This window comes from Nicotiana tomentosiformis, chromosome 6 (genome assembly GCF_000390325.3).
Source record: "Nicotiana tomentosiformis chromosome 6, ASM39032v3, whole genome shotgun sequence".
NCBI classification, from domain to species: domain Eukaryota; kingdom Viridiplantae; phylum Streptophyta; class Magnoliopsida; order Solanales; family Solanaceae; genus Nicotiana; species Nicotiana tomentosiformis.
Window position 1 is genome coordinate 64,920,312 of NC_090817.1, and position 25,268 is coordinate 64,945,579.

General features: G+C 37.8%; 2 protein-coding genes across 3 annotated transcripts; one reads left to right on the top strand and one right to left on the bottom strand.

The window, feature by feature from the left end:
• The first annotated feature begins 14,970 nt into the window (after positions 1-14,970).
• LOC104086441 (heat stress transcription factor A-1-like) lies at positions 14,971-18,822 on the top strand. Of its 2 annotated transcripts, XM_070177426.1 has the most exons (4): positions 14,971-15,342; positions 16,817-18,132; positions 18,240-18,373; positions 18,560-18,822. In XM_070177426.1, exons 1-2 carry the CDS (start codon positions 15,127-15,129, stop codon positions 18,056-18,058), a joined length of 1,458 nt encoding a protein of 485 aa, XP_070033527.1. In that variant the 5' UTR covers positions 14,971-15,126; the 3' UTR covers positions 18,059-18,132; positions 18,240-18,373; positions 18,560-18,822. The 2 variants fall into 2 exon arrangements, with proteins under 2 accessions (XP_070033527.1, XP_070033528.1); XM_070177427.1 differs by lacking the exon at positions 18,240-18,373 and having other exon boundaries at positions 14,981-15,342.
• A 3,141-nt stretch (positions 18,823-21,963) lies between these two features.
• Positions 21,964-24,379, bottom strand: LOC104092777 (syntaxin-22-like). The gene is made up of 7 exons (XM_009598443.4): positions 24,014-24,379; positions 23,813-23,906; positions 23,337-23,476; positions 23,037-23,108; positions 22,580-22,737; positions 22,370-22,470; positions 21,964-22,273 (listed from the first exon to the last, which is right to left on the bottom strand). Exons 1-7 carry the CDS (start codon positions 24,229-24,231, stop codon positions 22,208-22,210), a joined length of 849 nt encoding a protein of 282 aa, XP_009596738.1. The 5' UTR covers positions 24,232-24,379; the 3' UTR covers positions 21,964-22,207.
• Between the last annotated feature and the right edge of the window lie 889 nt (positions 24,380-25,268).

Genomic DNA, 25,268 nt, shown 5'->3' on the forward strand with positions numbered 1-25,268 from the left:
TAAGGTGATTATTCAAAACCTAAAAAAGAGGTTGGAAACGGCCAAATGCAAGTGGCCCGAAGAGTTACTGAGAGTATTGTGGGCGTATCAGAAGACGACCAAATCAAGCATGGGGGGGACACCTTTCTCTCTCGTATATGGAGTATAAGCTCTAACCCCGATGGAATTAGGAGAACTGACCTTGCGATACTTTCGGGCGGACGAAGAAACAAACAACGAAGCATTGCTAGTCAAATTGGAGCTGCTTGACTAACGTATGGACTTAGCGCACATAAGGATGGTGGCCCAGAAACAAATAATGGAAAGGTACTATAATCGAAGGGCCAATCTCCGCTATTTTAAACTGAGAGACTTGGCTTTAAAAAAGGTGACTCAAAACACTCGGGAGCTCAACATAGGAAAGTTGGGTCCGATATAGGAAGGCCCCTACTGGGTTTCAACTATCACCGAAAAAGGATCATATGAACTAGAAAACCAAGACCGAGTCAAATTGCCAAGCAACTAGAATGTGACGCACCTCAAAAGATATTATTGTTGATGAGCTCCGCTTATACTGAAAGTATGTGGTGCACTATTTTTCCCTTCTTCCACTTTTTGTCCCAATTGAGTTTATCTGGCAAGGTTTTTAATGAGGCATCAACGGAAAGCATACTACAAAGAAAATACCATCAGCAGAAATAAGACCTTTAAATGACAAAGTATCGAAACTACAAATCACTGCGAGATGGTTAAATAGTTTTTGGCTTGGTGGCAAATTCCTAATGGGAAGCAAAACTTGCCACCGGAACAAAGGCTATTCAACCATTTAATTACAAGTGTTTTTCCTACAATCCACTGGGGTTGGTTAGATAATCTTTGGCTCACTAGCAAAGTTCCTAACGGGAAACGAAGCTTGTTATCGGACCAAAGATTATCCAACCATTCACTAGTAGAATCCTCAAAGAAGTAAGACTTCCAATATTCCAATTCACATTCTTCGCATTCAAACACTAGGGGGGATGATGTGGGAATACAACAATTTGATGTCACATAAACTAGGACTACGAAATCCGGGTACAAAAATATCTCATCGGGACCGGGGACTGCACAACCAGCCCCGTAGAAATAAGTTGTACAAATTAGCCACATTTAATGGCAATAAATGCTTATGTACTTTTGAATATAGAAGGAATAAAGTAAAGTCCTTTTATTTTTATCTTGTTTCTTATCCAAACAATGAATTGATGCTATCATTTAAAAGTTAATCAGGTACTTCAAATGCTTGTGCCGGAATGAACAAGAGACGTCCTCTTCAAGAGCACTGTCAACATAAGAGGGACCTCTCTTATGAAACCCTGACAGTAAAGGGTTGGTTCCGAAAGAGTTTATTCCCGGAACCCAATTGTTGTCGGGGAAAAATGCACCCGAAGCCTTGCATAATTCGAAGAAAAAAAGTAAACTTTGCGCAATGCTTTTAAAAAAAGCACTTTTATTTATCAAGCGTGCCAAGCAGCACAAGTACAAAAATACAAAAAGAAAACAACAATGGAAAGAAAGCAAAAAGCTAAACCTCCCCTAAAACTCGGGGGAAGAGAAGCATCAGTGCCCCCAGGAGAAGTAGGCGGATCTGTCATCGGCTCAGGATCTTGGCCTTCATCGTTATTCTCCTCAAATTCCTCCTCGATTCCTGATAATTCGGAGCTGGAACCAGAAGAGTCAGTGGAATCAGGCTGAGCCGGGAGGCGTCTTCGAGCAGTTAACTCCAGCTCTCAGGCCTTGGCGATTTCATCGTCAATATCAATGACGCCCGCTTTAGCCTCTTCCAAGGTTTTTCTCCTTATGCTATACATAGAATATATTTTTTTGATGATGAGGGAATCCGCTCGAGCGCAGATGTTCTGATTTTAGCCTATCGACCTTGGTCGGAAGGCCATCCTGCTCAGATCTCGTGGCACTAAGGCTAAGATCAAGATCACGGATAGTGGTTATATGAACCTTATTATGATCCATTATCCTCTTATACCTATCCTCCATATGGTCACTCTTCTCCTCGGCAGCAGCGGCCTCTACAGTATTGGAATTCAAGACTGTCTCCAAGTTATTCACTCGCTCAATGGAGGCAGTCTCGCACTCGGCAGCAGCAAGCACGACATCTTGGACGTCAGACCACTTAGCCTTAGCTTCTTGGAATTGAACTTTTAATTCAGAAGCTTCTTGGCTAAGGGCTACTACCTCCTACTCTCTAAGCTGCAGCCGGTCCTCGAGATCACTCGCTTCAGCGGACTTCGCTTATAATACCGGGATGACCGCGGCGAGTTAATCCTTCTCAGCCAACGGTTGATCCCGCTCGGACTTAAGCCCTTATTTATCGAGGATCAACTTCTGAAGGCCCTCGGAAGCAAGGAAGTTGGCATGCGAAGCAAAAGCCCAAGTTAGAAACTCCGTCATAGCAAGTCAAGAAGAAACAAGTAGTAAAGAGAATAAGTATGTTACCGCTACCGCATTGTGTATGGCATTATTTAACAAACACTCTCCGGAAAGAGAATGTTTATTCTTCTTATCCTTTTCTGAAGGCAGCTGCTTCAGATAATTGGCGAGTTCCACCGACCGGGACAACAGATGAAACTCAGTAGATACTGAGAGAGAGATACTCCCCATCCTCGGGGGATCTGCAGAAGGGGGCGAGTAGTTGTGCCCCAAATTCCCATGGTCTAGGGATTGGGGAGGAGGGACATCCTCTTCTCGGGCATCTACGGCCAGTGGGGGTGATGTAGCAGTTGTTGGTGATGAAGGTATGGTCGACGTGGAAGGAGATGAAGCTGATTGTATTGTGGGTTGAGAAGCAGTTGCGGTAGAGGCAATGCTTTTTGTTGGTTGCTCACCAACCGAAGATGGAAGAGGCCTGGTACTCAGCCTCATAGTACCGAGAGCAGCAACTGGGACCAGAAAGGGAGAATTGGCATTCTCCACCAAGTCAAACTCTCCCAGAGCGCTTGGGCATCGTCTTCAGTTGGGGTTATAAGCTCTTCAGATTGAGCATTATGTTGAGCTGATGAAGGTCGTTGTCTCCTTTATAGGGAAGCACATTCATTACTAGTTTCCCCATCATCTTCGATAACCACAGTGGTTGCGGCTGGCTCAGGTGAGGCTTTCTTCAATTTCTTATTCTTGCCATCGGCCGAAAACAAATGCCGCCTTTTTTGGTTGCTTGCTCTCCGACTGGGAACTCCGAGTGGAGGCACTTGCACCAGATGCAGATCCTATGGCGCTAGTTCGGGTGAGAGCCTCCTTCAACAACTTCGCAGCTTCTACAAAATTAACCAAAACATCTTCCTCAGGGATAGTAACAGAGCCCTGCGGGAGACCTGAATCCAACAAAAAGTGAGGTTAACCAGTTTTCTTATGTACAAAGATGAAATGAGGGCAGAATCAGTTTCACGAGTCAGCTTACCGTGATTCTTGTCCTTCCATCCGTACTTGGGGACCAATTCTTTCCATCGACGGGTCTCAGGTGTAGTGATGTCCAAAATCTTCTGAACCCACTGATCTAGGACTTCAACCCTTGGTAGTGTCCACCGAGTTGCTGAAATAATGAAAGGAGAAGGATCAACAATGACATGAAACAACCTTTTTCAGAGAAAAAATAGACTTTGAACTTACGTGTACGAGTCCAGGACTCAAGGAAGGATGGTCAGATGATATCCCCGGTGGCAATAACGACAAACCGCTTCATTCATCCACGGTCGTTGTCGTCATCCATGCTGGTGAGAAAAGCATAGTGGCCACGTTTGCTAAAATTTATTACTCCCCCACGGAAAATCTTGAGGGAGTAGAGATTCATCATGGGAGCCAAGGTGAGCTCCTCTTTCGTCTCCTGGCACAGCCGCCGTAGACAGTCCACCGTTTTCAACACCGAAGGGCCCACCTGTACCAAATAAACCTGGTATCGTTGGCATAACTCCAAAATCACAGGGTTAAGTCCCGCTCAAAGAAAATACACCGAAAGTGAATGGGTACGTGTAAACGTACATGAAGCCCTTCTTAGCGAAGGTTACTCGCTCCACCAGATCGAGAGCAATAATGTTTAGGTCGTGGCAATCAAAGTCCTCCTTCACAGCAGGAATGCTGGAAGGGCGAATAAAAGAGGGGTATTTACCAACAACCCAAGTGCGAGAGCTTGAAGAAGGGAACTTCTCTCCGAAGTCAATTTCTTTGTCTTTGCTCTTCTTCGGCCCCCACCAAAAAGATGACCAGAGTTCTTGAAAAAGTTATAAATAGTGACTTCAACAGCCATTGTAAGACACGAAAAATCTGACAAACTTATGCTACACATTATTCCGAGCTAAATAATACTTTATTTTCTGTCTAACGATATTCTTATTACTGTCTTCCGAAGCCTTGCTCCCGCAACCAAGCTGTCTGCTATTTTATCTTGATTTTTACGCTAAGTCTTGCATTTTATTTTATTTATTTATCATTTTAGGATCAAATCGATTCGCTTGTCTATAAACCACGCTATAAATTCAACTGTATCGTTTTACGGGTAAACACGGAGAATGGGGAGAGATCCACTAGATCATAAAATAAGGGGCAAAGAGAGGGTAACTAGAATTCAGACAAAACTGGGAAATATAGCTGCCATCGAGCTGCCGACATCCTTTTGTGACACTTAGAATGGAGTTGTTTTTATGCCGCTCTGTCTCGCCAAGTCTGAAGAGGAGCAACTAAGATACTTCTTTGTTAAATATATTAAACCAGTTGGCTCCTTGTTAGTGAATTGTTTCAACACATTAGTAGAAAAACGTGAGTACTTGAAACGGTAGCACCATTGGATCTTCAACAAGGTGAACATTTCGTATTCCCTATGTACATGTTCTTGTGGTCCGGATGAGGATTATTGTTGGCATCATTTGTACTATAAGCACCTTGTTGCTCGAGAATAATATATTAGATGAACTAATATTTGCAAATCGTGATTGTACAGAGTAAAAACTATAAATTAGAAAATAACATAGAATTATAGATTGTCATATAGAATAAATCACGGCTATCCCGCTTACAGAATTTCTTTGAATATCCTACTTTTTCAATCTATTGTCCTCCTATTTGTGGAGGAATAACGTCCATAAAAGGAAGAGATAAGGGACGTACTGTATTATTGACTTAATCAGCAGGATCTTTGTAGTCATTAAAGTAAAGTTTTCTCAAGATTCAGAAAAACGAAAACTTTGTATGTTTAACTGATAAGATAATATTGTATACATGTAGTATTTTTAGGTTAAGGTCGTTGTCTTTTTATTTCTTATATAAATTTTACAACAGATGGTTTTAAACCTCTTTTTATTTGAAGAAAATCTAAAAACCGATTAGGTTCATTTTTAGTCCGTTTAAGAAGTATTTGAAGTTTCAAGTTTAACACCACTCTGTATTGGTAAATACGGTCATAATACGTGGCCAGCACATTAATCGACACGCGAAGAGTATTTCCTAGTCAGCTCCAAGCCAGTTAAATTCACTTTGACTAAAGAATGAGAAGATTGACCAAGAAGCATATCCTGGATTTGTCATACCGGAATTGGTCATCGTCACCCAGGATTTGACTAAAGAATGAGAAGATTGACCAATAACAATTGCTTTACTTCTTCTTTATTAGTATTATTTTATTGCATTTATTGACCATTGTTAATATTTTTTTTATTTTTCTATTAGCAAAGATCTGTTCATTAACTTAATTGCTTATGGCCTAATTTATTTAATCTAATTATTTAGCCTATAAAGCATAATTTGAGTCAATACACGATTTAATTGTAGATGTGTGTTCGTATTTGTGGGACAGGCGGTAAGAATGTCACCATGTATCTTGAGTTATGTTGCATATAGAGTGTCATATTGTTTTATAAAAAATTTATTTTCAAACACTTATTGGCAAATAACGTTTGAGGAAATTTTTATAAGTTTTATCAAAAACTTCTGTTGATGATAAAGGGATTAAATATTTGAGTTTTATTATTATCTTTTTCATAAATGAGAATCATAATATTTTATAACCTTTACACATTGAAATGACATTTGTTAAATCTTTAAGGATTGATATCTCATTTTGTTAGTTGCTTTAGTATGACATGAGAAAGGATTTCATTTAAGTTTTATTTAAATGGTTGGATCGGTTATGAATATTATGATTTGACAAAATAAATTCTTTGAGGCTACTAGGCTACAATTTTATTTTTAAAATATCAAATAATTTGGGAGTTACTAATAGAGACCATCTAGATTGGTTCGAGTCTTGAGTTCGTTATCATGAAACTACACATGCGGGTGTAGGGATATATTCCAAGGCTAAGTTGAGGTATGTGGAATAAAGTCCCCCATCGTAAGGACAAATGATTATTAAAGCAATGAGGTTAAGTCGACTCATACAACAACCCGAATAAGTAAGGTCAAATACTTGTTGCTACATTGATCACCTAGTAGTTGTTTATTATGTTGGTATCGGTATAGTACCCAGATGAAAGATAAAAGAGAATTTTCTTATATTTTGGCCTAAGAAGCCGAAAGTGATTTTCAAGCCTTAATTCTATTGAAAGTTTTTTTTAATAATTTTTATTAAATTTATGGATTGATATCAATATTTTAAAAGTCTATATTATGATTTAAATTTCGCTCGCTTTTTATTTAAATGATAAAGAGCATGAATAGATATAATTATTTACTGCTTAATATTAAATGTTGGTTGTATTATTTTTGTAAGCCTTGTCCTAGGAACTTGAATTGAGAGACTCTATAACACTTATTGAGTATTGTGATAGTGTACTCATCCCTCGTGAGCCGTTCTTCAAGGTCCTGCTTACTTTATATGTTTCAGCATGAGCTGTGGACAGGGCTAATATGATGCTTCCATGAGGTATACAAGGAGGCACCACTTCTATTTCGTGGTAACTGTCATCTTGTTTCTTTTTTTTTTTTTCAGCTAGAAATTATCCAAAGTGTTCATTATATACTTGTGTCTTAGAGATTCCATAGATATTCTTCACTTTTTTGGTTGTATTTGAAGGTTATTCATATGAAATCATGAAAGAAATATAGTCATATTTATGTATTTTCAGTTTTTGAAAGGTTGATTTAAAGGTTATGTCTCTTGCATGGTTTTTAATCATTTAAAAATGATTGATTTTGAAAATGGCTTCTACATGTATTAATTAGGCATGTAGGTATATATTCTTGTATGGGTTGGTTTATCCGAATGGAGTAGTGTGTCAGGTGCCGGCATATCTGGTTTTGAGTCGTAACATCGTCACCCTAGAGGAAATCATCCAAATAGTCACTAACGTCCGGAAAGAACGATCGTCAAATCAGCGGACTCTAAAATATCTGAATTTAATATTAACTCTTTGGCGATTACAAATTCACCAAGCATAACGTATCGACGAGCCGATAATTTCCATTACAGGTATGCGTGCTTTTACGGAACAGATTTACACTATAAATACTTCCTTTCCCCATGTTTGTATCCTATTCTGATTCCCGCACTCATATTGTTACTACACTTGCTGGAATTGCTCTCTCTGAATTGTGAAGATCAACTAAGAGCTTCCTTTGGAGGATAATCAATAAGAATTTCTTTACTTCTTCTCTGTTATTATTTTATTGCATTTATTGATAATTTTAATATTATTTTCTTATTTTTCTATTAGCAAAGATCTGTTCAATTGGATTAATTTAATTGCCTGTGGCCTAATTTATCAAATCTAATTGATTTAGCCTATAAACCAGATTTTAGGTTAAACACTCTCGTCATAGATCCTTACGTACATGCTACAATCCTACTTCCTTTTTCCTTTCTCATTCATTTATTTGAATGGTTGGTTTACTGGGAAGAAATAAGTATAAACACGTTTAATTTCCACATTTGTTTTCTTAATAAATAGTGGCGATGCAAGTAGTATATTGACTAGGACAAGAATTGTATTAGGAAACAACTAGAGAGGTGATAGGGTCTCGAAGGATTATTCTGGTAGACACAGAGGGGATTGGTAGTAGAATTGAGAGGTCCAAGGACAAGTGAATGCCAAGAAGACAGCGTATTTGAAGTTGATGGAGAGTAAAGATGAGGACGAGTAAGGAGTGTACAAGATAACTAAGAAGGAGGCGAAGCTAGCGGTTACAGTGGCAAAGTCGGCGGCGTTTAGAAGCTTGTATGAAGAGCTTGAGGGTAAAGGCGGGGATAAAAAGCTATACAAACTTGCCAAAGTGAGAGAGAGGAAAGTACGCGACCTGGACCAAGTGAAGTGCATCAAAGATGAGGGAGGCAGAGTATTGGTCGAAGAAGCACATTGTCACGACCCAAAATCTACTATAGGCCGTGATGTCTCCCAATGTCGCCGTTAGGCAAGCCAACGCTTAATTATTCATTTTATTATTTTTAAAATCATGAATCCTACTTAGATAGAGAGGTCAGTGCGTTAAAATAAATCGTAGTTATGTACAATTTAATTAAAATAATGAGTAAAAGTGTATCAATGTAAAATAATCCATAAACAAATTCAAGAACACTCCCAAAACCTGGTGTTACAAGTGCATGAGCATCTACTAGAAGGTATAATAACAATACAACATCTGTCTGGAATACAAGTTAGACAGAAAAAATGTAAATAACTCTGATGGAGACTCTGTATGCTGCGGATCGTAACATGGGATGCAGCTCACCGTAAAGTCCCTGCAATAACTGTGCCTTTGCGCCCAAAAGACCACCAGAAATATATACATGCACAATAAGTGTGGAAGTATAGCATGGGTACGTAAATCAACGCGTACCCAATAAATATCTAGCCTAAACCCAAAGAAGTAGTGACGAGGGGTCGAAATTGACACTTACTAGTAGTCCAATAAATCAAGTACAATAGAAAGTAAACAAGTATGAGGCATGGTAAATAAACAAAGTAAACAAATATAGGTACGTGGTACGATCCTCCTCTGAACAGTAAACACAAGCTCTCAATTATCGGTTACCTCATTAACCGGAGTATATATATATATATATAAAATAGTCCCCACCAGATAGGTTGTCACAATTTAAATCAGAAAAACTCACAGATACACTGGCTTCTGGTCAAATATTACGCACGATTCTGCCGAGGCGAACGGCTCGATCCCATAAGAGTATTTTATAGAAATGCCGAGGCGAACGACCCGATCCTATAAGAATATGATACATGATACCGCCGAGGCGAACGACCCGATCTCATAAGAATATGATACTGCCGAGGCGAATGGCCCAATCCCATAAGAATATGATACTGCCGAGGCGAACAGCCCGATCCCATAAGAATATGATACATGATACTGCCGAGGCGAACGATCCGATCCTATAAGAATAAGAAGCTTTAACTTGTCCTTGACCCCACTCACGAATATACGTGTGAGTTATGAAATTTAAGAAAGCTTTTCGATGAAGACGCACAACGCGGGAGAAATTCGTTAGGGAAAACACAATTATTCCGCGGCTAATCAAGTAGCTCATCAAATCTCTACAATAGCGAGTTTGTTACTCTACGCAAGCCTAGTCTCGGATCGTAATGAGAAGTAAATGAATTAAATAGGCAAGGATAACTCAATTAGTACAATTAAAGCATGACATGAACCTAGGTCTACCCGGACATAATCAAAAATTCTAGCATACGCACGGACAATCATCACCTCATACGTGCGCAGCTCCCACAACATGCAGCATATAACAGGAATAACACCTACCGTTTAAATTCTCTCTCATAGGGTTAGACACGAGACTTACCTCGCTTTAAAATTCCATAACCGGCTCCGACGCCTCTTTAACACCTCAAACCGATGCCCATCGATCCGAAACTAGTCAAACAATGTACAAACCAATAAGAATTTATTCTAATACTCATAATTAATTAATTTATAACAATTTCTAACCCCGCTCGAAAAGTCAACAAAGTCAATCCTCGGGCCCACGTGCCCGGATTCCAAAATTTTTGAAAATAAACATTACTCATAACACCACGAACTCAAATATATAATTTATTCCTAATTCCACAAAAATTTCGTGGTTATAATTCAAAAATACGAGTTCTAGGTTTTTCTTCAAAAATTCCACAATTTCCCACAATTTTCATATTAAATCCTTATAGAATCCATGTTAACTTACAATATGTGGGAATTACTTACCTTACCATAGATGATGAAAATCTTGCCTCCAAGAGCTCCAAATATTGCCTAACCAAATAAAAATATGAGAGAAATAGGCTAAGTCCCGAAATAAAGCCTTAATAACAGCCACAGATGTCGCATTTGCGACAAGAGGCTCGCAAATGCGATGGTCGCAAATGCAAAATTGGCGTCGCAAATGCGAAGCCCGACCAACACTGTCTGTGTCACAAATGCGACAAAAGTCTCGTAAATGAGAGCTCAGTGACTTTGCAAAAGCGAAAGTTTGTTCGCAGATGCGAACTCCCCTGCCCCGGCCCATCTTCGCAAAAGTGAGAATGATCTCGCAAATGCAGCTATCGCTAATGCGATAAAAACCTCGCAAATGCGAGAACAGTGCACCAGAACCAGCTGAACCTCTACGAACTCCTCCTGAACGCGTCCAAAACTCATCCGAGCCCTCGGGGCTCCAAACTAAACATCCACACAAGTCTAAAAACATAACTCGAACTTGCTCGCACGATCAAAATACCAAAATAACCTCTAGAATCACGAATCGGACGTCAAAATACATAAAAATCACAATGAACTTCAAGAACTTCTAGAATTGCAACCAATCGTCCGAACCACATCAAATCAACTCCGAATGACGTCAAATTTTTCAAGCAAGTTCCAAATGACGAAACAGACCTATTCCAAGTCCCGAACCCAAAATCCGAACCCGATAGCCTTAAAGTCAAACCATGGTCAAACTTAAAAAAAAAATTCCAAACTTTCAAACATTCAAACTTCGCCGAACACGTCTGATTTATACTTAAACATCCCAGAATGATGCCAAACTTTACGCACAAGTCATAAATCACAATACGAACCTATTCCAAGGCTCGTAATCCCAAACGAACATCGATAATACCAAAATTCACTCCAAACCAAACTTAGAAAATTCTAAAACCTTCAAAATGCCAACTTTCCATATTAAGCGCCGAAATGCTCCCAGACCATCTGATACTCAACCCGAACATACGCCCAAGTGCGAAATTATCATACGAACCTATTGGAACCTTCAAATCCGGATTCTGAGGTCGTTTACTCAAAAATCAAACCTTAGTCAACTCTTCCAACTTAAAGCTTCCGAATTGAGAATTTTCCTTCCGAAATAACTTCAAACTTCCCGAAATTCAATTCCGACCACACGTACAAGTCATAATGCATAAAGTGAAGCTACTCAAGGCCTTAAAGTACCGGGTGACTCGCTAGAGCTCAAAATGATCGGTCAGGTCGTTACACACATATTAGACGAAGATGGCAGACATACTTCCATAAACTCTTAAATAATGAAGAGGAAAATTATGCTGGGCGATTTAAATTAATCTAAAATTTTCTAATATTTTGGGTTTTGTAAGTGTATAAAGGCTGAGAAGGTTGAGAGGGCTATGTGTGAATAGAGAAAGAGCGATCAGGCCTGACGAGATTTCAATAGAGTTGTGGAAGAGCGCGGGTATTGTAGGCTTGAAATGACTCACCCGATTATTTAATATTATTCTTAAGACATTCAAGATTCTCAAAAAATAGAGGTGGAGTACGATGGTCCCGATATACAAGAACAAGGGTGATATCTAAAATTATAACAACTACATGGGTATCAAGCTGCTAAGTCACACTATGAAAGTTTGGGAGAGGATGTTAGAGACGAGGGTAAGGAGGAGGGTGTCTATCTCCGAAAATCAGTTTGGGTTCAATTCGGGACGATCGACCATAAAATCTATTCATCTTATAAGGAGGCTGATGGAGCAGTATAGGGAAAGGAAAATGAGTTTGTATATGGTGTTCATTGATGTGGAAAAAGCATACGACAAAGTCCTAAGAGAAGTTTTATGGAGGCATTTTGAGTCTAGAGGTATCCATGTACCATACATTAGAGCGCTTAAGAATATTATATGATGGAGCTAAGACCAAGGTAAGGATAGTGTGAGGAGATGATAGAGCTAAGACCGAGGTAAGGGCAGTGTGAGGAGACTTGAGACACTTCTCTGTCATGATGGGATTCTACCAGGGATCAGCTCTTAGCCCATTCTTATTCGCCTTGGCGATGGATATATTGACACAACATATTCAGGAGGAGGTACCATGATACATGTTATTTACAGATGATATAATACTGATTGATGAAATGCGAAACTCGAGTTAACACTAAGTTGGAGGTTTGAATACAGACTTTGGAATCTAAAGGTTTCAAGCTAAGCAAGACTAAAATCGAATATATTGAGTGCAAGTTCAATAACGCAACCCATAAAGATGAAGTGGAAGTTAGGCTTGACACACAAGCCATCCCTAAGAAGGAAAGTTTCAAGTATCTTGGGTTAGTAATCCAGAGCAACAGGGAGATTGACGAGGATATTACATATCGTATTGGGGCAGAGTAGATGAAATAGAGGCTTTGCTTTCGGTGTCTTGTGATAAGATCGTGCCATAAAGACTTAAAAGTAAGTTCTATAGAGTGGTGGTTAGGTCCACTATATTGTATGGGCCGGAGTGTTGGCTAGTCAAGAACTCTCATGTCTAGAAGTTAAAAGTAGCGGAGATAAAGATGCCAAAAATAGACGTGTGGGCATACTAAGAGAGATAGAGTTAGCAATAAAGTTATTCGGGACAATGTGAGGGTAGCCCCCATTGAGGATAAGATGTAGAAAGTAAGGCTGAGATGATTCAGACATGTGAAGAGGAGATGCCCAGACGCCCTTGTGAGGAGGTGTGAGAGGTTGAACATCGTGGGTCTGAGAAGAGGTAGAGGAAGGACAAAGAAGAATTGGGGAGAGGTGATTAGGCAGGACATGACGCATCTTTAGCTGACTGAGAACATGACTCTTGATAGGAGATTATAGAGGTCGAAGATTATGATAGAAGTTTAGTAGTAATATAGCTCACGTTCCTTCCATTCGGGTAGCTGTAGTATTACTCTTGTTTTATCTTTTTTCTTGGATTTCTAGTATTATCTAATGTTGCTTTTGCTTTGATTATTTACTATTTCGCTATTATTTCTTTTCTTATGATTCCCTACCATTTTCATATTTCAATTTGCTTTACTGCTGCGATTGTGTTTGCTTGAGCCGAAGGTCTATAGGAAATAGGTTCTCCACCTGCACAAAGTAAGGGCAAGGTGTGCGCATGCACTACCCTTCGCAGACCCACATTTAAGAATATACTGGGTATATTGTTATAGAGAAAATTCTATACTTATTTTATGCTAGATGAAACACTAAATAAAAATGAGAGTATTGGCAATACACAGATGAAAACAACTAAAATTACAAAACTAATCCTTGTAACAATTAAGAGGAAATGATCAAAATGGTCCTTAATGTATATGGGTTGAAATATTTTGGTCCTTGATATATACCACTTAATAAGAATAGTCCTTAATGTATACAAAAAGTGATAGCTTTGGTCCTCATCCCTAAAACTAACAGTAGAAAACAAAATATTCTGTTAAACTTCACCCCAGTCTCTCCCGACTCCCTCCTCTTCTCTCATTCACCATTAACAACCTTAAATCCAAACCCTCTCTCAAACAAGAATGGATCTTGGGAAGCTAAATTGTTTTGCTTGTTAATCTTATGAATTTTATAAATGGAAATCCTTATTTTCTTGTTTGAATTTACTTGCGAATCTGTTTTAATCACTTTATTTGTTAAAATTTCAGTTTGATTTATAATTTTGCAACTAGAGTTACATAGACTTGAATCTAATGCTTGAGCGATGGATCATGAAATATATTCTCTATGGTATTCCAAGTTTGGAAAACCAATTTAATTTCATTAAGTCTTAAGAGAATAGTTTTCAATGTGGTATAGAATTCTAAATTTCTGCTTTGTATCTTGATGAGGTTTGAATTGTTTTCTTACTAGGAAAGATTCAAAGAAGCAGAATAATGGTAAACCAGAAAATTCTAGCCATTATAGGACTAGTAATATAGTCGAAGAAGAGGTGATGGGCCAATTCGTGATATGCAACCAGTAATGTTGCTTGACAAGATTTCAACATGGACAGTTAAAATCGTCTTGTCCAAGTTGCTTCGTAGCTATTGTGCAAAAATAAGTTTTGACCTTTAAATACAAGGATATATCATATGGGTTCACTCTTGTTCTTGATATTTTCTTCCATTCAACATATCAGTCATGTGTAAAAACTTTGGTTGTTTGAAATGGGTGTTTTGGTAGTAATAGAAATAGTGGAAGAGATGCGAGGTGAGTTTTCTTTTTATTGAGAGCTTGGCACGGTAAAAGATAGAAGATAGGGGCAAAGGGGTCTGCTAGGCTTTGCTTTTTAGGGATTGAGGTTAAATTTAACATAAATTACCTTTTGTATACATTAAGGACTATTCCTATTAAATGGTATATATCAAGGACCAAAATATTCCAACCCTTATACATTAAGGACCATTTTGATAATTTTCTCTAACATTTAACAATAAACAGATTAAAACAACTAAAATTACAAAACTAATCCTTGTAATAACAATTAAAAAACTTTTTATTCTATTTAAAAGCTAATAAAAACATATTTTCGAATTATACATTATATACTAATTTTAATACGTCAAATTAGTAATTGAGAAAAAATAATTTATGTATCATTAATTTTTATATTATACTTATTAAAGCGTAATTTATTACTTAACTCTGGAAAACTTGCCTGCAAACAAAACTGACTCTTGCCAAAATATCTGCGTTGCTATAGTAGGGTGAGTGCACAGTTGGTACATATATTTATTTATGGGATTTGTTTTTTATTTTTTATTTTTTTCAAATGGTACATTTATTCTTTGAGTCTGCTTCTGTCTCTTCATCTGCCTTTTCCCAATAACATATTCTCTCACCGCCTCCTCGAAATTTTCTTGTGTCTTGTCTGTAACTCGTGCTTCTGAATATAGAATCCCAGAGTACCTTCAGAAGATCGGCGCCCGATTTTGAGTGGCCAAAAATGGAAGCAATTCATGAGATAGGAAATTCGCCACCGCCTTTTCTGTGCAAGACGTATGAGATGGTGGACGATTTGTCGACCGATTCAGTGGTGTCTTGGAGTAAGAGTAATAACAGCTTCGTCGTCTGGAACGTGCTGGAGTTTTCGAGAGATATTTTGCCCAAGTATTTTAAGCACAATAATTTCTCCAGCTTTGTTAGGCAGTTGAATACTTATGTAAGTATTAAAATTCCTCTTTGTTTTTTCGCTCTTTATTCCACTATTTCGGTTTATGCGTTTGCTTGTGAGGTTGGTGTCTGCAACAATTTGCTTAAACCCTATAAGAAAAACATTTTTTCTAATATTGAATTTGTTTCTGAAATTCGCCAATTTGGATTGAGGCACATAAGATTGTTGCTTTTTTAAAAATATCGTTATGTTTCTGAGTATGTATAGATTTTCTCTGCTCATTGTTTTAAATGTTTTTACTTAGGTCGCTTGTGTTTCTAGCTGTCACTATGATATACGCTTATTTGTTTTCTATTTCTTTATATCCTCTTCTAAAAAAATTTACAAGTATTCTATTTGAAATTGATTGTATATAAGTAGTACATTGAGTTGGAAAGATGCAGCAAACTCGAGCAAATAGGCAAAACTTTCTCTCTAATTGGAATATAATATGAAGTTTCATCTGATTTAGTACATTATTTTCAGAATATTATTGAATGGATTCAGTTCAATGGGGTACTTGTCCTTCCTTCAATTCAGCTTGGCAGTTTGATTTTTTATTAAGAGTTAATGAGAAGCTCTTTGATCCCATATGCACAAGCCACACGCTTGTTTAAATCAAATCAGAAGTTGTCTTTGGTGCTAAAATATCAGTAAACACTTTGATTTGAAAGCTTATTCCCTTTTTATTAGAAAATTATTTGGTAGGGTCTCATCAGGGATATAGCAAATTGAGGACTGTTACTTTAATTCAAGAAGCAGTTGTAGAGTTGATAAACCTGATTTAATCTCAAGTTTATGTTTAGGGGCAGCGTTTGTTTTAAATTAATTTCAGTGTTTGGTGTGTTTTGGGAAGCTTTGTTTAGGGGCTTATCATTCTTTCTCATGGTATAACTGTATTCCACGGTAAAGGTGGGTCAAAAAGTGTGCCATGAGGTAAAGGGGTGATCTTTTCCCCTTTGCTATTTCTATCTCTCCCCTCTATCCTATCCGGCACACATTAACCCCCCAGGTCTCGCCACCTACTGCCCCACCTCCATGGTATAAAAGTTACCCTACAATAAAGGGAACTTTACCCGGTCGCTAATCTTGCTCTCCTGCTCAATCCCGTTTGCCACTCACTAACCTCCTCTTATTTGTTTGTCACATGATTCTGTTCCTAAGAATCTCTAATCCTAACATTCTGATCATTGCTAATCATGTCTGCATTATTACTGATTTCAAGGCATCACATGTAGTGTAACCATGTGACATTTTAACCATTTTTTCCATGTTTCAAGGTTCAAAGCAATAAATCGATGATGGGACGATGGGAGATGGGAGTCTCTTTTAATCACGATGAGGGAATAATTTTCTTGTGTATTGCAGTTTATACAGTTTTGTCACTCGCTGTTATCTTTGTGTTTTGGTTATAAGTACTCTTTGTATATATTGGGCAACCTTAATCCTTTTTTACAATTTGCTCTGCCCTTTCATCAACCAGGGTTACAGGAAGGTTGATGCAGACTGCTGGGAATTTGCAAATGAGGGATTCCTTAGAGGCCACAAACACCTGTTGAAGACCATAAGTAGGCGAAAACCATCTCAAATGCAGGTCCATCAGGACACCGCCTCCCAAGTGCAAAGTGTATCTGTTGAATCTTGTGTTGAAGTTGGGAAGTTTGGAATAGAAGAAGAGGTTGAAAGGCTTAAAAGAGATAAAAGTATTCATATGGAGGAGCTAGTCAAGTTGAAACAGCAGCAGCAGGCAACAGACCACTGCTTAGAGAATGTTGGGCAGCGTCTTCATTTAATGGAGCAAAGAGAACAGCAAACCATGTCATTCCTTGCTAAGGCCTTGCAGAGCCCTGGCTTTATAGCCGAGCTTATTCATCAACACAATGAAGGTAACAGGCGCATTCATGGGATGAAAAAGAAGAGGAGATTTCCCAACCAGGAAGAAGAAATTTATGCAGGCAAGCCTGTCAGTACTTTGCATGACAGGCAGATAGTCCGTTACCAGCCTTTAATGAATGAGGCAGCAAAAGCATTGCTGCAGAAGATCCTGAAAACTAATGCATCTGGTAGGCTGGAAACCAAAGTTAAGAATACAAATGGTTTTTTGACTAGTCATGGCCATGCTTTCGAAAATACATTAGACAGTGCTGGTATATGCAGTCATATTTCTGGGGTTACCCTTCCACAACTGCCAACTTCTTCACAATCTAATCTGACGTCGGATTCAGGATTTCCATTCAACTCTTATTTATCTGCCATTCCTGAGATCCAATATTCTCCTAGTCTGATTCCTGGGGAAGCCAAAGTCCCTCACTTTCCTGGTTTAAATGCACTTAACTTTCAGATAGACCATGTTCTGCCTGAAGTTTCAGAAGGACATGGGATAAATATACTGGACAATTTTGGAATAACTGACCTTAAGCGGTCGGGAACTGGGGATTTGCCAGACATTGACAGAATGCAAGGCATTGTGGATGGTGTAACATCAGTTGTCCCTGATAGATTTTCCACAGATACTGATATTGATGTCTTTTTTGACGAGATGCCTAAGCTTCCAGGCATTAATGACATTTTCTGGGATCACATTCTTTCTACAAGCCCTCTCACTGGGGATAAGCATGAGATTGGTTCTCTAGCATTAGAAGATGGTTTAGCGAAGGAAGAGGATGTTCCAGGAATTCAAGAGAGTGCTTTCGATAAAAAGAAGCATATGAGTTATCTTACTTAACAGATGGGGCTCCTTGCATCAGGCTCTCAGTGGATGAAATCGAGAATTTTATTTGAATCCCGAAAACATCAAAGGTAGAGTTTTCTTTCCTTATTCACTATGATGAGCTTATCGCTTTGACAAATTGTTGCAGAACTCTTATGATTCCTTTTTTTTTTTTTTTCTTTTGATTTTCACACAGATATGGCTTTTTAAGACCAATGTTTTCCAATTCTGGCATATGCCAATATTTTTTGCATAACTCAACAAAGAGGAATTTTCACTTCCGTTTTTATCTCCTCATTCTGCATTATATGGATGTTTGACTGACTCGAGGTGAGTCGGCTTTCAGTATTTCTCCAATTCCTTACAGGGCCTTCAATTCTTCGGTTTAGTCTTACCCCGTATGTTTTAATCTTTGTAATATTGTAATTTTGCTTTTTGCACAACTGCTAAAACCAGTGGTAAGCTTGAAGAGAGTGAGGGCTTAAGTTGTTCATCGTGTTTGTATGGTTTTGGCAGGTTGATGTTCTGTACTGGTAGACAGCATCAAGGTTTTCCGAGAGACTGGCCTTCACCATTTATGAAGTTTTGAGTAGAAAAAAAATGTTATCTGCTCATTTTGATTCAAACACTTTGAGCATATTTAATTATAGTTCCGCTCACTGATCGTCACTCTATAAGTCTATATATCATTTTTTTTTAACATAGTGGAATAACAGCAGGGATTTGATGGAGATGTAGGCATTAACTTTCAGGAAATTACGACATCATAAATTTGCAGATATGATGAGCCTATCAGTCATGAACATTTTTTTCCCTTTCCACTTGCTATCAGATTAATGTTGGTCGTGCGGAACATCCAAAAGTATTTGTGGTCGTTTATAGTTTGCAGCCATCTATTTGGTTAGATTTCTCATTGCTACCTGTTATATTATGAGAAATAAAGGAAGTAGCTTACTTTGCGCGTGTTAAAAGGTCTGTTGATGGTTAAGTGCCCAACTTTTCCTTACTTCTCAGTTCGTGAAGATTGAATACAGGTATATCCAGTGAAATGTTGGTTCAGCTCTAGCGTGTCGTATGGATTTCTAAATGAGAATTACATTTGGTTTCTTTTCCTCTCAGTCAAGTTGTTCGAATTCAACTTGTCCTAATTTTCTTGTTTTCTTATCAAGTTCTTTCTTTTAATTTGAAATCTTTGGTTTTTATTTTTATTTTACTTTTTCATTGGAGGGAGGGAGGGAGTGGTGGGCTTACAAGTATGTTGGGCAAAAGGTTGCTTGGCCAAAAGGCAACTAATGAAAAGTTAAATCCCCGTTAGTGTGGTACTAAGGCTGGCAAGTGGGCCGGTCCAGGCCCGGGACCGTGGGCCAAACGGCTAAACGGGGCAGGACCGTTTGGTCCGGTTTTAGCGGGCCTGGTCCGGTCTCGTGGGCCGGTCCTATGATTTGGGCCCGTCAGGTCTGGGACTGGCCCGGTTCCTTAGCGGGCCTAGTGGGCCCAACGATTAAAAAAATAGCCATTGGGCTGTCAAAAATAGCCGTTGGCTATTTATGAAATAGCCATTTAACCCCCCCAACTTTGTTTTAATCCCAAACTTTTTATAATTATACTTTTTCCCTATTTTCAACTATAAATACCCCATCATTATTTCATTTTTTCTTACAAAATCATCAATCTATCACAATCTCTCTCTAATTTACTTCTATAATTGCTACTATTGCTTACTTTATTGTTATAATTTGTGAAACAATTGTGAAGTTGGTGAATTGAAGTCTTCAACGATAATCAATTTTCAACAAGTTGTTCGTCAATTCGGTAAACTCGTTCCAACTCTTAAGTTTTAATACTATAATTTTGTTTGTTTTATTTACTTTGCTTGATTAATTAAGATGGCTTATTCCTTAAAAAATATGTTTAGTAAAAATAAGGGAAAATCGAAGAGTGGTGAATCTAGTGGCCAATATGTTCCTCCTCCACTTCCCCCGGCTCCCCGACCCAAACATGTTACCCGTCCTATACCTCCTATTCTTGATAGCGATAATAGTTTATTACAATTTACCGAGAGTCAATTTTGCCATAATATTGCACCCGGTGAACAATTAAACCATGAATATATGAATGCTCTTTATGGTAATCCAACTATTGATGAAAATGATGATGAAGAAATAGATTTTGATGAAACGCAACCGGATGATGATACACCCACTAGTCCCGCTCCTGAAGTTAACCCAACTAATAATAATCTAGATGATCCCCCGTCTGACCCTCCTATTAGTGCCCCTACTTTTTCTAGACAACCTTCTAAACAGGCAGAAACATCTCTTGTTTGGCAATTTTTTACTCAACTAAGAGAAAAAAATAGGGCTAAGTGTAAAACTTGTGGCAAAGAGTTAGTTTTTCAATATGTTGGAAGTAGGGCTAAGTCCTGTATTTAGTAACATTTTTTTTATGTTAGATGTATTTGTCATATTTACCATTTAATTGTGGGTGATGGTATGCGAATTTTAAATGTTGAAATTGAAAAGGTTAAAATGGCTCTTAATTGGCTTTTTTATTCAAACCGTAGAAGTAGACTTAGAGAATATTTTAAAAGATGCGATGAATTTGGCCTAAGAGAAAGAAAGGTTCCTAAACCTTGTCCAACTAGATGGAATTACATGTATGAAAGTTTAGTTGTTGCATATGAATATAGAAACCCCATAAACTCAACGTTTAATGCTCATGTAAGTGATGATGATGAGCACCTTACAAATGCGGATTGGGCTAATGTTAAAATGCTTGTAGATTTTTTAGAAAAATTTCATATTGCTACAAATGAATTTTCTGGGCAATATTATCCTACTATTTCTAACTGGTTAGTTTATATTGCAGAACTTGCAAATTTGTTTGATCATTTTTCAGAGGGTGGGGAAATTTATCAACTTGCTATTGATTCCATGAGAAAAAGTTTAAAAAATATTTTTTCCCTATTCCCACTATTTATGGTATTGTTGCATTGTTAAATCCTACTATGAAATTAGGAGGTCCTCAATTTTGGTATGAAACTGTTTATAATGGTTTAGCACTTGAAGATGAGGAGTTGTCTAAACTTCCGAACGCAATAGCCGCAATTAAAATAAATATAGTGTGTATATATAGTGTGTGTATATATATATATATCTTAAAATGTATATATATACTATAATATACTATATATATACTATAATATATATACATAGTTTATAAGTCATATTCGATAGTATACATCTTAAGATATACTATATATACATCTTACTATATATATATATATAGAGCTTATATATCTTAAGATGTATATATATCTTAAGATCTACTATACTATATATATACTATATTATATATACATAGTATACATCTTAAAATATACTATATATACATCTTAAGATATGCTATATATAATGTATAGTATATCTTAAGATGTATATATAGTATATTTTAAGATGTATACTATGTATATATAATATAGTATATATATATTTTAAGATGTATATATAGTATATAAATCGAATATAGCTTATATATCTTTATTACTATTTTTTTCTCTAACTTCTATAAAAAAAAATTAAAAATATAAAGTTTCTGTTGGGCCCGTTTAGGCTCGGGACCGGCCCACTTAACCCGGGACCGTTAGTTTGTGGTCCCGGTCCCGAGCCGGTTCCAGCAATAAGCCCGCGAAGCCCGGGACCGTTTAGGACCGGCCCACTTAGGACCGGGCCCGCAAAGCCCACTTAGGACCGGGCCGGCCCACTTGTCACCCTTATGTGGTACTGATCAAGCACGTTAAGCTGAGACATCGCTTTAACGTGTTTGAGGTCCTACGTCTTGTGGTAAAATGGCTTTTGGTTGGGATAGACAGAGCGCTTAATATTGTTCGACGGAAGACTAAATAAAAAAAGTCAGCCCGGTGCTCTAAGCTCTTACTCACTGTCTCTCTTAAGTATTAAGAAAAATCCGTTTCAAATACCAATTTACATTGTATCTGGATCACTGAAACAAAATAAAGTGGGTGAACAGAGTTTCCAAACTCTGTAAATTTGTTTTACTGTACATATGTGTAGCTTGAGGTGATCTACATGCAGGCAGAACCATCAGAACTATAATGAGATGAAAACTACAACATTTCTGTTGAGCAATTTGATGGAAAGTCCTTTAAGCTACCACTAGTACGATTATAATAAGCAGGATGACCCCAAATATCACCACCAACAAACAGCTCTGCAAAGAAAATTTCCGAAGCGTCAACTTTTCCCTCAAACTGAAGGCAAGGCATCAACTAAATAGCTTAGGACTAGCTGCAATATAGACACTTACCATAGACGAATTACATGGTTGGATTTTCGATGCCTTGGTGAGTTGCTGAGCAGCGCGTGCAGTTGCATCATGAGAACTCTGAATATTGGAACTGATATCATCTAGAAGATGGGTTTAGGATGTTAGATACATTAATAAGATAAGACATAGTTGGCAAATTTTGTTGTAAGAAGGACAAGGATGAAGAATCGAATAGAGCTATTGGCTAACCGAGCATAATTCCTTGGTCATGGACCAATAACGCCATATCCTTGAACATCTCATTCACTTCTCCAATCTGCTGTTGGATTTCCATTATTCCTTGCTCTCTTTCTTCAATGATGGCTTCATTGAGAAGAATCTCATGTTCCAAGTGTACGAGCTCCTGTCTGTAATAAAGGGAAAAAGCCAGGTTCCACTATGAGCAAATGATATACTATATAATTATAACAACTTTATGAAATTCATTTGTATAAGATAATTGAATTTACTTTCATCCTATTTTTGATCCGCCAATATGTGGATAAGGGAAGGAGTTTTTAATTAGAATAGGAAATTCAGTGTCACAATAAGAGTAAAAACAACTCGTTTTGCCATACTGAAACGTTGGGTGTTGAAACAGTAGTTTCTTAACATACATGATCAACCAACAGAACGGAAAACGATGCGTGCTTAACTACCTCCTAACCTTTTGCATTCCAGAAGGATAACAGAACTGCTCTCGGGCCTAGCTGATGAACTTATCTGAAGCTCTTGACTTCTGCAAAATGCAAATGTAAGATGTCAAGATAAGATCACGTGCAAAGTTTGAAATTGGGGGATGATGGTATAACTGAATAAATAGTACTAACATCAATGTTTGATCCTTATCAATGTTTTTTATAACTAGTCTGCAGGCTAAAGGGGGAGTGGCTTTTCGAAACATCGACTATGCAGAATTCTAAGCATGCAAGATGACATACAAAGAAGAATTATTAGGAATTGTTACCGGCATGGATTGGTTTCCTGGGAAATGAAAGGAGTGTAAGCTGCTTCTCTCTGTGCTGCAAGTTGCTGTGCCTTCTGAAACTTTTTAACAACAGATTGGAAATCCTTAGCAAGCTTACCATTAGCAATCTTCCTGGTGGCCTGAAGTAAAAGAGAAAACATTACTTACAAGATCTAATACAAACTTTTAACTTCATTGAAATGGCAGGATATACTCATGACACACAGAACCTTGACAGGCGCGGGTTCAGGAAAAATGCAATCAACCACTATCTTTTGACAGTTAACTTAGTATACACACATTTTTTTTTTTTTTTTTTGACAAAAAATAGAGATGGAGTAAAAAGCAGTAGAAGTTCTGGTTGCACTTAATTGTCCATATGCATTCCCCTGTATAACATCCTTCGATCTGACTTCTTTTTCTATTCTTAACCCAAAATTTAAAAATGAAAGTAGAAACAGCCAAAATGGACATACACTAGATTGAGAATGTTGGTCAGATTCAATGGCTTGCTTAAGCTCAGCTGAAGTTTCTTTTATCAATTCGCCAATTTTCTGCCTTGTTCCGTGGCTGCAGAAAAATCAACAAATAAAGCCTGTGAGTACTAGTTGCAGCGTAATGCCACTGAGAGCTTAATCCCTGTGAGTGAGAACAAATTAAAGAGTAGAGGTCTTAACAGTTTGTGGCGGAATTGAAGAGTGTCCTTGGGAGATCCGAGTATATTAACGAGGCGTTGAAAAGTTGCGACACTCGTGTTGATTTGAAACACATAGGCTACTATGGACTGATGATGATCAGAAGCACAAGGGATTGTGATGGTTTTCTTTGTTTGTTGTCCCCATGATCCACCTCCTCCTTGAACATATAAACACCTGCCTGAAGATTCAAAGCTCATTTCTGCCAACTAGATTATGTGTGTGTGTGTGTGAGTTGGAAGGTGATTCTTGGGATGGAGAGTGGATTAATTGAAGCAGCGTTGAGAAAGAAATAAAAGAAGAAGCAACATTGTACTTAGGAGAGGCTGCTTTGGATTGAAAATGCAGTTTGCAAGAAAAAGAGCAGGGAAGCTGGGCGCTGTACCGTGTAAGTAATACTACAGAGTACAAAAACGACAAATGAAGGAAGGTGCCTTACTGCCTTAACCTTACGCCTCTGCTAGTTCTTATTTTCAGTTTGTCTTTGGTTTTATCGTTTACTAAACCTCTTCCAAGTGTCCAAACTAAGGGTACAACAAACAATATAGCAGTTCCTACGGTAAACAAGCAGTAAGTAAAAAATACGCGATATTTACGGGAAAAACTCCATGCTCAAGGGATTAAAAGTCACGACCTACCCCAGTAGGATTTCAACTCCACTAAACCGAGCAAACTTCGGATTACAACCTATTGCAATCTAGTAATTAAACTATTAATCCGTCACCTCTTACAATGACTTTATTGTAAGCCATTTGCAATAACTCTATTACAAAGCAACGCTCTTGACTAACTCTAGTAAAAAAACCAAAATAATAATGGTTAAATAATGTCCTATAAAATACTTCTAGAAAACCGTATAGGAATACAAGTAAAAAATAAAAGACAAAGACATAACAAACTTAAGGACTCAAGGCATTTTCTGTGTTGGGATCCAGTCCTTAGTTTGTAACAACTTTGTTCTTGAGTGCACCTGGAGGAAACAGTGGTGGCTGGCACTTGAGATGATAGGTTTTTCAGATTATCAAGTATTAGGTCAAACCTTGTATAATGTTGTTTATATATGAGAGAGCATGTGTGAAGAGATAGGGAAATTACATCTTTTGGTTTGGCCTCTAGCAGCAACGGCCGCTACACTACTGCCAGTCGGTACAATGAGATAACTTTTATAGCTGTAGAGTTGACTATATGACAGCTGAGGAACTGATCCTATATGTTCCCTTATCTGGTTTCTTGAGAG